Source organism: Trichosurus vulpecula, chromosome 4 (assembly GCF_011100635.1).
Source record: "Trichosurus vulpecula isolate mTriVul1 chromosome 4, mTriVul1.pri, whole genome shotgun sequence".
NCBI classification, from domain to species: Eukaryota; Metazoa; Chordata; class Mammalia; order Diprotodontia; family Phalangeridae; genus Trichosurus; species Trichosurus vulpecula.
Window position 1 is genome coordinate 17,513,931 of NC_050576.1, and position 12,435 is coordinate 17,526,365.

General features: G+C 44.2%; 1 protein-coding gene across 1 annotated transcript in view; it reads right to left on the bottom strand.

Moving 5' to 3' along the window:
* PATJ (PATJ crumbs cell polarity complex component) overlaps positions 1-12,435 on the bottom strand; it is a 331,975-nt gene that overhangs the window by 203,737 nt on the left and 115,803 nt on the right. The window contains exons 20-22 of the mRNA XM_036754106.1: positions 11,121-11,513; positions 6,070-6,193; positions 1,510-1,672 (exon numbers count right to left, since the gene is read on the bottom strand). Coding sequence (XP_036610001.1) covers positions 1,510-1,672; positions 6,070-6,193; positions 11,121-11,513 — 680 coding nt within the window. The remainder of the gene's footprint in view (positions 1-1,509; positions 1,673-6,069; positions 6,194-11,120; positions 11,514-12,435) is intronic.

Below are 12,435 nucleotides of genomic sequence, written 5' to 3' on the forward strand. Positions count from 1 at the left end.
GGGAGAGCATCCCCAGGAGGGGGACTGTGATCAGAGAGTCGATCGACAACTAGGTTTTCCATGCTTAAAACAAATGGAAAACTTGACACTTTGCCAAGCACAAAATTTAACCCTTTGATGACAGTATAGCAAAAATCAATTAATCAGCTAACTAGTGTTTATTAAATGTTGACAATGTGTCTGGTCCTGTGCAAAGCACTGAGGATACAGAGAAAAAGCAGAAAAGTTCCTAGTCCAAAGAACTTGCATTCTAAAGGAGGAAACATCACATGTCTAAACAGAGGAGATCTGCCGACCAAGCAATCCACTATTAAGCACTTACTGTGTTATTGTGCTATTTGGGGGACGTAGATAGAAGGTAACAGTAAAAGAGAAGGTGTTTAGCAGCTTTGTGAGAGCTGGCTGTGATCCTCCTAAGGCTTTGGCTACAAGCAAGTAGCTTAATCTATCTGGACCAAAGTTTGCTTATTTGGGGAAGAAGACTGGTGAAATTTAGCTAATATAAAAAGAAAAGGCATCAATTAAGTCACATTTTAAAAAAAAAAGCAAGCAGAACACAACAATATATTATTTAAAAGAAAAACACTGGAAATATTAAGCCATATCATAAAGGACTGCATAAATATTCTCTCTCTCTCTCTCTCTCTCTCTCTCTCTCTCTCTCTCTCTCTCTCTCTCTCTCTCTCTCTCCATATATATATATATATATATAAATACATTTGTATTTGAGGCAGCTAGATCACCCAAGGAGAGGATAGAGCATCCTCATGGGTCTACCACTTTACAAATGTATTTCTACAAAATGTACATAGAGAAAAGCATTCATTTGATAAGGAAATGTCAACTTCCTTTTTTTGTTTAAAGAGACAGTGGGCCTAATTCCATCCTGTGGGTTCCTATACAATGTCTGGGGAGCTCCCATTAAACACTAGCAGCCTCTGTATGTATCAGCTTGGGGGTATTCAAGTATGTGGCACCCTGCTTGGGGCGGCAGAACAACGAGAAGGAAAGGATCCTGTACCACAAGACAGATGTGAGGCCCTGACAGCCTGGACCAGAGGCTGGCCAAAGGCCTCACTAGGCCATCCTGAAAGGATGAGCCCTCAGCTTGTCTATGGCCTTTATGTTTGAGATCAAGATGCAGTAAATAGTCACCTGTGAGTAATTTCACCGGGCTCGTGTAGGAAGATGTAAGGGGCAAGTCTGTCCTCTGAGCAGGCCTTCAGCCCTCGCTGAGGCTCCCAGAGTAGCCAAGTCTCCTAGGTTGCAGGTGCTGAGCCAGCACTTTGAGTTTCCAATGACAGGAATAAGTTTGTTCTCCCCACCTCCCCCTGATAAAAGGGAATTCCCGGTTTTAATGATGAAAATCACAAACTGGTAACTTCTGTAAAATGACATGCCAGGAAGAGAAGCCTCCTGGCAGGTTCTAAAGTTAACAATGAGGAAAGGGAGAGAAAGAGAGAGGGGGGAGGAGAAGAGCAGATAACGGGGCAGGAGCTAGTGGCATACCATGTCTCTGCTGCATATTTAGATGGTAGCAATCCAGCCTTGGACAGCCCTCGCTTCTGGGGCATTCGATAGACAGGGATGTCTGCTGACTCACTCCCCTGGGCCACTGCAGGGAGATCAACCAACATTTCGGGGCCTTCTGAATCACTTGCCATACTCAGGCCTGGAGGGCAAAAAAGCAGTAAGGTTAGCGATGGAAAAGAAGGGCAGTTAATCCATGTCTATACAATTTCCCAAGCTTGCCCAACTATGCGCTTGACCAGTGCTTTTTAAACTGTGGGTTGCAACTCCTATGGGTCCGGTAGAAAAAGTTAAGAAGCCCTGTGTTAGATGCTGATGACAGAGCAAAGAAAATGAGACAGCCCCTGCCCTCAGGGAGCTTATGTTCTCTTTGGTGGGGAACATGTTGACATATAAATACCAACTAGATACAAAGTAAATAAATATATACACATTTATTACAAAGTGATGTATCCAAAAGAATTTGCTTTCTTCATCTTAGAAACATGGTAAAGAGGAAAGTGGGAAAGACCGGAAGTCAGGGGCCCTGGGGCCAATTCCTACTTCTGGTACTTACTTACAGATCACTTAACAACTCTGAGTCTCTGCTTCTCTGAAGAACAAGGAACCTGGACTAGATGGCCAGATATAGGCACGTAAAAATAAACTAAGAGCAAAAATAATGCCAATGAGGAGGAGGAGAATAGTGTGCTAATGAATGTAGTGCTCTGAGATCTGCACGGCACGTTCCGAGATAATTTGGTTGGAAAGAACCTGGCAGGTGGCGGTGAGGTGGGCTTCATAAAGAGCCTTGAAGGAAGAGGCAGATCTTAGGAAACAAGAAGCAAGGGGAGAGAGCATTCCAGTGTGAAGGACAGGAAATGGAGTGTTGTTTCTGAGGACCAGTAAGAGGAAGAACAGTAAGTTTGACTGGAATGTAGTGTGTGTGAAGAGAAATGCTGCATCATACGGCTGGAAAGGCAGGTTGGGGCCAGGTACTGAAGGGCTTTAAATGACAGAAAAGAGGTTATATGTGCTCATGGAGCCAACGGGGAGGTGTGTGTTCGTTTAGTTGTGTCTGGGTCTCCATGATGCCATTTGGGGTTTTCTTGGCAGAAATACTGGGGTGGTTTGCTATTTCCTTCTCCAGCTCATTTTACAGATGAGGAAACTGATGCAGACAGGGCTAAGTGACTTGCCTAGGGTCACAGAGCTAGTGAGTGCCTAAGGCCAGATTTGCACTCAGCAAGATGAGTCTTCCTGACCCTGGGTACTCTATCCACTGCACCACCATTTGAGTAGGGGGGTAGCATGGTACTATGTGCACTTTAGCACCTGTGTCAAGGATAGATGAACGTGGGAAGAGATCTGAGACAGGAAGATTACTCTGAAGTTATTGCAATTCCTCCAGGCAAGAGGTGATGCCGCTAGAACAAAGGGGGAAGCTGTGTGAGGGGAGAGAGAAGGATGGGCACGGGAGACATTGTGAAGGTAGAAACAGTATTATTTGGCAGGCTGCTTGGAGATGGGGGAAAGTGAGAAAGAGGAGTCACGGAGGAGGCTGTGAACCAAGGTGACTAGAAGGATGGTGGGGTTCTGAACAGGAATAGGGAGGTGCAGGAGAGGGTTGGGGGGGAAATTTAATGAGCTCCGATAAGTACATGTTGAGCTTGAGATGCCTGAGGGAAATCTGGTTCAGAATGTCTAATTGTCATGTTCCTAATGATGATGACAGGACAGGAGAGAGACTAGGGGGGAGAGCTAGAACTGAACATCCCCCGCACAAAGATAACTGAGCCCATGTGAGCTGAGATCACCAAAACTATGGAGAGAATAGAAGAGGTTGGGAAAGAAGGGGCACAGAGCTCGGGGGGGGGGACATCCCCAGTTGGGGGGGGGGGTGGTACAGATGCAAATGAGCCAGCACAACAGAGACAGAGAAGCAGTCAGAGAGAGAGGAGGAGAACCAGGAGAAAGCATTGTCCTGAAAAACCTAGGAAGAAGTAAGGAGAAGAAAAGGTTTGTCAGTGGTGTCAAGGGCAAGAAGAACAATAGATAAAAGGCTGTCCATCTACAAAACATAAGGAGAAGAGTCACCTCTTCTCTAGGTCAAACATCTCCAACTCGCTCAGCTAGTCGTCTTGTGGCAGGAGCTCAAATCCATTAATGAGCCTGCACAGTACATGAAAGGTGAGCAGATTTGAAGGCAGAGGTCCAGCCGGTGACTTAATGGCTTGGCTCTTTCCAGCCTCTGTTATCTTGGGCCAATCACTCACCCACGCTGGGCCTCAGTATTGTCAGCTTCCTGACTCCAGGCCCTGTGCTCTAACCACTGCACCACCCAGCTACCCAACAGAGCGATAGCTTACAGGTGTTTTCAGTGGTCAAGTCACTAGGACCTCAGAGACTAGGAAACAGTAATAAAACAGGCAAGCAGCTGTGGAGTTGGGGAGTGAGAGCTATGAGAAGCAATGTAGAGACATCAAAAGAGGCAGGAAAGTTCAAAGAAAGAACATTTTTGGGATGAAAAGCAAGCCGATCTTCTGGGGCAAAGGAGAAAAGAAATCCCTGAAATACTAATATTTTGTGATTTTGTGAGGTGAGATTTTAAAGTCGGGGAAGGATAAAAGGCAAAAGAATTTTGAGCATAGGAAACCTTGTGCTACATTACAAAGGAGGGGCCAGGAACACTACAAATAAGCAGATGAAAAGAAAGTAAGAGAGAAATCTAATCGCAGCATGACAAGGAAGTGGACTTCCTCAAAGTCATCTAGCTAATAAACAGGGAGAGGGAGAAGGCATTCAGTTTTGCTAAATTTGAACCCAAAACTCTTTTCTCCAAGACCATTATAGGTTATTCAACAAATACAGATTAAGCACAGACTTTTATATGAGGAATTGACTAACTTTTGTATAAGGGATTGGGCCAAGATACAATAGCAAAATGCAACAAACACTCCCTGCCCTCACGGTGCTTATACTCTATATAAAAGGGAAAGTGATATTACATCATTTTATTTATTATATTCTATATAAAAGGGAGGTGAAAGGGATACAATGTGTCCACAGAAAAAGAATGCAAATTTTGAAAATATAAATCTGGAGGGATGACCGGGACAGTTCCCTAATTCACTGCCTACCCTTAAGAAGGCAAACCCTCACACGTCTGTAATCATTCAGGTGGGCTTTCACGATGTTGTCGGTCAGTCGTTTCATCATGTTGGACTCTTCATGACCCCATTTGGGGTTTTCTTGGCAGAGGTACTGGAGTGGTTTGCCATTTCCTTCTCTAGCCAAATCGTTTTACACATGAGGAAACTGAGGCAAGCAGGGCTAAATAAGTTGCTTAGGGCCACGCAGCTAGTGTCTGAAGCTGGATTTGAGTTCAAGAAGATGCTACCAAAATGTGCGTTATGCTGCCTCATACAATTAGATGCATTTTTATGTGTACCTTATCTTTCTGACTCAGTTATAAGGTTATTTGGGAGAGGACTGTTGTGAGAAAATGGGCTTTGCAGACTTTCAAGTGTATAATGAATATGAGGAATTCAGAGAAATAGGGCAAGATCTCTATGAACTGATACAGAATGAAAGAAGCAGAACCAGGACAATAAACTGCACAGTTGTGACAATAAAAAAAGAAAGGAAAAAAATCAAACAAATTCAAAATGGAATGCCGGGTAATTATCAATGATCATTAGCAATGATGCTTACTCTACATTCACGTTTTATTTCCCCAATATGACATAAGCTACCTGAAAATAAGGGCAGGTTTGACTTTGTTATTGTATCCCCAGTGCCAGGCACACAGTAGGCACTTTAAATATGTTTGCTGAATTGAATTTAAGTGTAAACATCATACTGTCTAAGAGAATTTTATGAATGGTAGATAGTATTAGGATAACACCAGAGGCTTCGAAAATTTCAGCCCTCCCCCCGCATCCCCCAGGAAGGATTTTCAAAGAAAAGTTTTCTTTTGGATACAAGAACCAATATTGACTCTAAAAAGGACTGGGGAGGCATAGGGGTGTGGTGGGGTGAATTCATTAACGGAAACTTGGAAGTTCTTAATGTATCAAAATTGGCCCTAACCTAGAGCTAGTGCAGCGTTTCATAAATGTTTAAACTATGCCTCTCTATACTCATATTTAACAGCTCCATTCCATGAGCTCACAGTATGGTTTAATGGAAACAGGCTTTTTAATATAGATTAGAGGAGATTTATTTGTAATTCTCTGATTCCAGTCCAAAGTAGTGGTGTTACCATTGTTCTCTGTTTAATAATAAAAAGCTCAATGAGGCAGAGAAAAAAATGCATGTTTGCTGCAAAGCAGAATCTGCACACTCTAAAAGCAAGATGAAAATCATATTGTTTTCTTAGCACCTAGAACAAGGCGTATCCAGATGAGGAACTGCGTGAATTCATGGTGGATCGAAAGATCTGAATTGGGGTGAAATCAAAAGGATTGAGGTGATGGAGAAAAGCAGTATATTCAAATGGCGCCTTGGCAGCAGCAAAACGAAAGCAATTGGCATTGATGGGCAACCAAAAGCACAAACCTAAATCCAGGCCGCTATTCGTGACAGATTCTGAGTGTTCGAGGTCATCAAAAATGCCCTGACACATGTTGCCATCAGCGGAAGAGATGGAGGACAAAGGTACTTTGCCAAAATTCTCGTTGATCTGGAGAGGACAAGAAAGGAAAAGGTGTTAGAAAAGCATCATGGGAGAAATAATGAAAAACCAACTTGGCTAGCAGCCACGGATTCTACTCAGCAAATAGCAACAAACATGCATTTTCTGAGAGAATGGAAGCTTTTGAGGACAGGGATTGCTTGTGTCTTTCTACCCCAGCCATGATGTCAGGAACACAGTAAAACATTAGTAACCGATGGCCAATCAGCTCCTTATTTGATGCCTCCTTGAGGTCCATCATGAAGGGCAACATGTTTTCTGGGAGATGTTCATATTTATATTCTGGAAGTCCTTATAAGTAACTGTGATTCCTTGGGAAAAGTGGTAGTCAAAGATTTGCAAATGTAAAGTACTTCTAGGACAATTATGTATCTTCTAATAATAATGATAGCAACAATAAGAATGAGTGAAGAGGGGGAGAGAGGGTGGAGGGGAAAAGGAAGGGAGGGGAGTGGGGAGAGAGACAGAGAGAGAGTGAGGGAAGGAGAGAGAGAGAGAGAGAGAGAGAGAGAGAGAGAGGGAAAGAGAGTCAGAGAGAGAGACAGAGAGACACAGAGAGAGACAGAGAGAGAAGCATTTTTAAGGACTGCAAAATGCCTTACACATCTTCTCTCATTCAATCTTCACAGTGCCCTGTGAAATGAGGGCTCCTATTACCCACTTTAACAGATGAGGAATCTCAGGAGGAGAGGAGTTAAGTGACTACCTCAGGGTCGTGCAGTTAGTAAATGTCTGAGACTCAGGTCTTCCTGTCCAAACCAACACTCCATCCACTATTCCAGTTTGAAGCATTTGGGTGTTGGCTTTTCAGGAAGAATGCAGAATTTGCCAAATTCAATCCAGGTCCTTATTTCCTCTCTCCCAATCAATTCTGGGACACCTCATTGTCTGCCCCAAGTATCTGTGCTAGCAGACTTGCCACTGGTGGAGGGTGGAAGTAGACTGTGTGTGGCCTTTTTCCAGTAACAAGGCTTTGCTATGTGGGGTATGATATAGAGCCCAAGAAATGCATGACAGGAAGGGGAGGCGCCAATTACATGGCAGGTGAGAGTACTGACAGGGAAATAAGGAGCCAGGTGGTCCGCCGAAACCTACACAATGGGAAAAGACCTAGAGGAAGGCTTCTGGTGCCTTGATTAACTCCAACATTGAGTCTTAATGGGGGAATTCAGGTAACAATCCCAAGGGGTGACAAGGTATGGATGAGCTGCAGTCTGTGCCTCTGAGGCGGTGCCACAGTAGATCCAGTGCCAGGCCTGGAGTCAGAAAGACTTGAGTTCCAATCTGACCGGGTCATTTAACTGCTGTCTGAGTTTCCTCACCTGTAAAATGGAGATTATAATAGTAACTCCCTCCCCTGCCCCCACCCCCAAGGATTGGATTGTAGTGAGGATCAAATGAGATAATATTTGTCACAAGCACTCAGCACTGCCGGGCACACAGTAGGTGCCATGTAGATGCTCATTCCCTCCCTCCTTGTTGTCTGAGCGAAGGAGATTCCAACATCACTATCACCACTGATAATCATGGAGCGGTCGTTGGATCGTCCAATGCTTCATTTTGCAGAAGAGGGAACTGATGCCAAGAGAGGCTCGACAATTTGACCTGGCTCATGTAGGGCAGTGATGGGGTAACTAATAATAAGAATAAAGAGTATTTCTATGGGGATTTAATGTCTCCAAAGAGCTTTGCAGCTGTTGTCTCGTTTGACCATCCTAACAACCCTGTAGAGGAGGTATTATTATCATCCCTGTTTTTACAAAGGAGGAAACTGAGGCAAAGAGTAGTTAGATGATGTGACTCACGTCACATAGGACAGTCACAGAAATAATAATAATAAAAAACAGTATCTGTATGCAGATTTAAGGTTTACAAAGAGCTTTGCACATGCGATACTCATTGATCTTTGGAACAACCCTGTAAAGCAGGTATGGTTATCATCAGTTTTTTTACAGAGGGGGAAATTGAGGCAAGGATTTGCCCAAGTAAGTGGCTGAGTTAGGATTCAAACTCAGGCATCCCTGACTCTCTGTCTAACAGTTTTGCCACCAGAAGCAGGATTTGAATCCAGGCTCTCAGCCTCCAAGAACAGCATTCTTGCCTATGATCCATCTCTACTGAAAAAGTCCTAAGGATGGAAGGAACGAACAAAAGAAAAGCATTTTCCAAGCAGTGTAAGTGTAGAGTAACTTGCCTGCAGTTGAGTAAGCTAGTGGAAATGAAGGTGTGAGAAAGGTAATGCAGATTCACAGGGGCCTTGAATGTCATGGTGAGGACACAGAATCTGCTGGAAATGGATCCAGGCTCCGAGGGGGCAGAAGGGGAAGCACTTCCCATCAGCATCGTGGACGCAGGAATGTAGGGGAGAGGAGCTTACAGGCCAGAGATACTGGTCATTCAAAGTTACCTGTGTGACCCTGGGCAGGTCCCTTGACATCCTCATCTGAAAAATAAGGGGGTTAGATGCGGCTGCCTCTGAGGTCCCTTCCAGCCCTAGACCTATGACCCTCTGACAGGCCGAGAGAAAAGGCCACAGATAGGAGGCCAGAAAACAGTTTATGTTGCTCTAGGAGTGGGAGGAACTGAATGAGGAGCCGCCATCTCACTGGGGATGATGAGGAAAAGGAAGAACTTGAAGTGCAAGGAAACGATAATATTTTTTCCAAATAAAAACACAGAAAAATGAGGTCAATTAGTGCTACAGAAAGAGCCCTGAGGCAAAAGCAGCCTACGTCTCCATTAGTCGGCATTCTCATGTTCTACGATGAGACTCCGGGAACAGGAACGTGCCTATGAAATGCATTTGTGAGCCATCCATGCTGGGCGCTGCTGGCGGCCTAGCAAAAATAGCTAAATGTGCTGGAAGCCTTGTAGATTATGACAGCGTTAGAGGAGAGCGTGGTTCTATTACCTCTAGCAAAGGAGCACCACATTTACACAAACAAATATTGCAAAAAGAAAATTCTCCACATTTAAAAAAAAATCCACGTAGGTTTGCCACCTTGGAGAACAGATTAATCACCTGAAGCGGCATAAAGCAGAAGTGGGGGAGGTAGAATGGAAGGAGGGAATAGCTACCTTTCCAGAGCTTTTCTCTCTAAGCAAACAGCACACTTCTCTGGAAAATTAAGATGGTCACAGGACTGAAGAACCATAGATTAGAGGTAGAAGGGACCACAGGGCCCATCTAGTCAGTCACCCTCATTTTAAAAGATGTGGAAACCGAGGCCCAAGGAGGTTAGGGTGACTTGTCCAGGGTCATAAAGATATTTGGTGCTGGCTGTGCCTTGACTTCCACCCCCAACACATTGCTCTTAAAGAGGGCTTTAGAATACGCTTTGCTCCCCACTGCCATTTCCAAACTCTTTCATCACTCAGAAAACCCTCTTCATTCCAATCAAAATTGTCCACCCAATCCATATTACGGTCGCCATTGTGGCACCAGGCCCCAGGTCCTTTGACCTGTTTTCCTCTCTTCCCTAACTGCTGCCCTTATTCCAGAGGGTTTTCACATCCACACAGACGTTCTCTGAAGCAAATTAACCTCCTTAATCCCACGACCTATTCCTGCAAATCACCTCAGCCATGCAATAGGGATCTCCTCCATTACCCAAAACATTCTTCTTCCTCAATCAAAAGCTCTGACTCTAACTTCCCATCATTCTCCGACTCCCTGTGCCTCATCCCTTCTGAACCCATTATGTGCCCTCACTGAGACCTCTAACTCCCTCCACCTCTCAGGACTTCCTCAGACACCGACATGACGTTGCTTTCCCGCTTCTCCCTCCTCTTCACTCTCACATCCCTCCCTCGGCGGTCCGATCGCCTCTCTTCTCTTGCCAAACCTCAGGCCTGGATTCTTCCCATCATCCCCCCTCCTGCACTTTAACTAGGAGCTAGAGGAAATGACAAAACAATTGTGGTCACTGAGTATGCTAGAAATTATCCAACTTTGCCTGGGCCTCACCGGTTCCTCTCTATTGATTCCCCCTCTTTTTGGAGATATCCAACCTCATCATGCTCGAGATGGGGAAACTGAGGCCCCAAAATGGGAAGTGACTTGGCCAAGATAATGTATAGTCTTTGGCAGAGTCCAGATGGGAAATCAGATACTCTGACTTCAAACTCAATGCATCAGGAAATCCACAAGCATTTATTACTAATATTTCTTGCATTTCTGGCAAACAACACAGGGCTTGGCACAGTGCAATCTCTGAATGAATGTTTTTGATTCACATATTTGTTTATTCAATCATTCTGCCATTAAGTAGCTATTATGTGGTAGGCACTGGGCTAGATGCAAAGGGTACAAAAAGATTGTCCCTGCCCCTGTTCCTCTTGGGAGATGGCATGGATAGATAAATAAATATAGGATACTTGCAAAATAATTAACAAGGAGTATCCGTAATGGGGAGCAGGAGATTAACAAAGCGGGGATCAGGAATGTCCTCCTGAATGAGGCAGCCCCTGAAATGAGCCTTGGAAGCTGTGACCATGAGCTGACCCATGCATGTCTGTGCTCAAATGACCGGTCCAGCCTCATCATCACACTGGCCGCAGGGGATGTCCTCTCCAACACCATATGTCTGTCTCTTAAGTTACCCAGGACTCTCAGTCCAATCTGGTGGAGGACGTGCCAATGCTGATGAAATTACAATCCATCAAGGATACAAAAGGAAATAATGGGACCAAAGTGAACCAAAGACCCTTTGGCTTCCATCTAAAGATGAGGAATCACACATAAAATACTAGCTAATTCTTACCAAGGGTCCCCGGGTGCACTCTGACACTGCAAAAATGTTGTAATCATAATCTGGAGTGAAAAACGCCAGTGAAATAGAGATATTTTTCATTTATAGACCCCATGAAGGAAAAGGAGAGGAAGAAGGGAATGGGACACTTTAGGATTTCTTACCATTGCTTCACTGCTGTATCTATTCTGCGGTACTTCCTGGGAACTCGGGTGCATCATGGATCTCAGATCATGGGCTTCATAGGCTCCTGGGTGACTTAGCCACTGGGTACCAAAGTGAAAATCCTGGCTGGGAGAGAGGGGAAGATCCTTCTTGCCCAGTGATGGAGAATATAAATCCATGTTCTGAAAGATATCCTGGAAGTCATACACGTCATCCACAAGCATCTCTCTCTCTTCCCCCATTTCAGGTGCTCTGGGTTTCAGGAAAGCATGCATCTCCCACGCCTCTTGAGTGTTACTGATTTCTTTTGATTGTACGTGGAATGTCCTTCCCAGGTCAAGGAAAGGCTCATGCAAATCCTCTTCATGAAGGAAGGAATCATCTCGGAACTCCTACAAATGAGGCAAGGAACAACTGAGGATCTTAAGGCTGTATTTCACATGAGACCAATGTGGAAATTTAGAAATCGCCTGCTGTTCCCGCACCCAGGCAGACGCACCTGCCAGCGTTCCGCATACCCTCTCCGTACAGAATGTCCTGCAAGGACATTGCATAGAAGCACGTCATTTTGGTCACCCCACACAGTGTGTTGCTAGCTGACATGCTTCCCAGGAGGGTCACCAGCACTAAAAATCAGTGCAAGAAAAATGTGCCCTGGGCAAGGTGAGTGGTTACTTACAAACCTCCATTACTCATTAACTATCTTACAGCCTCCAAGATATATCATTTTCATTGTAAATAAATTACAAATATTACAATAACCATGAACCTCAACAATTAACAGTAAACTATCAAAACTGAACTCTTCAAAATTGTGATGACCAAGCTTGGCCTGAAAGAAGGACCAAAAAACCAAAAGAAGACATGTCCTCCCAGCTTCTTTGCAGAACTGATCGATCATAGGAGTAGAACACTAATATAAAATATGAGAATTTTTTGAGATATTGGTGTTTTTTTTATTTTTTTAATATGTTGGTTGGAACTTTTTAATCCTTTTTTAAAAAATTCTTTATCATAAGGGAAGGTTCTCTTAGAGAAGGAACACAGTACTGCTCTGTGACATTAAGTAAGACAATTAAACTCTCCAGGTGAGTTTCCTCTAGGATGAGATAGCCTCTAAGAGCCCTTCCAGCTCCAGATCTGGGACCAGGAGCCAATAATCTCTAACTAAGTGGCTCTAGAGTAAGAGGTCCTGAGTTCAAATTATGCTTCTCATGCTTCCTACCTATTACTTAATGCATCAGTTTTCTCACCCATAAAATGGACTAGATCGCTTCTGGGATTCCTCACATCTCAATATCTATCTTGTGTTGT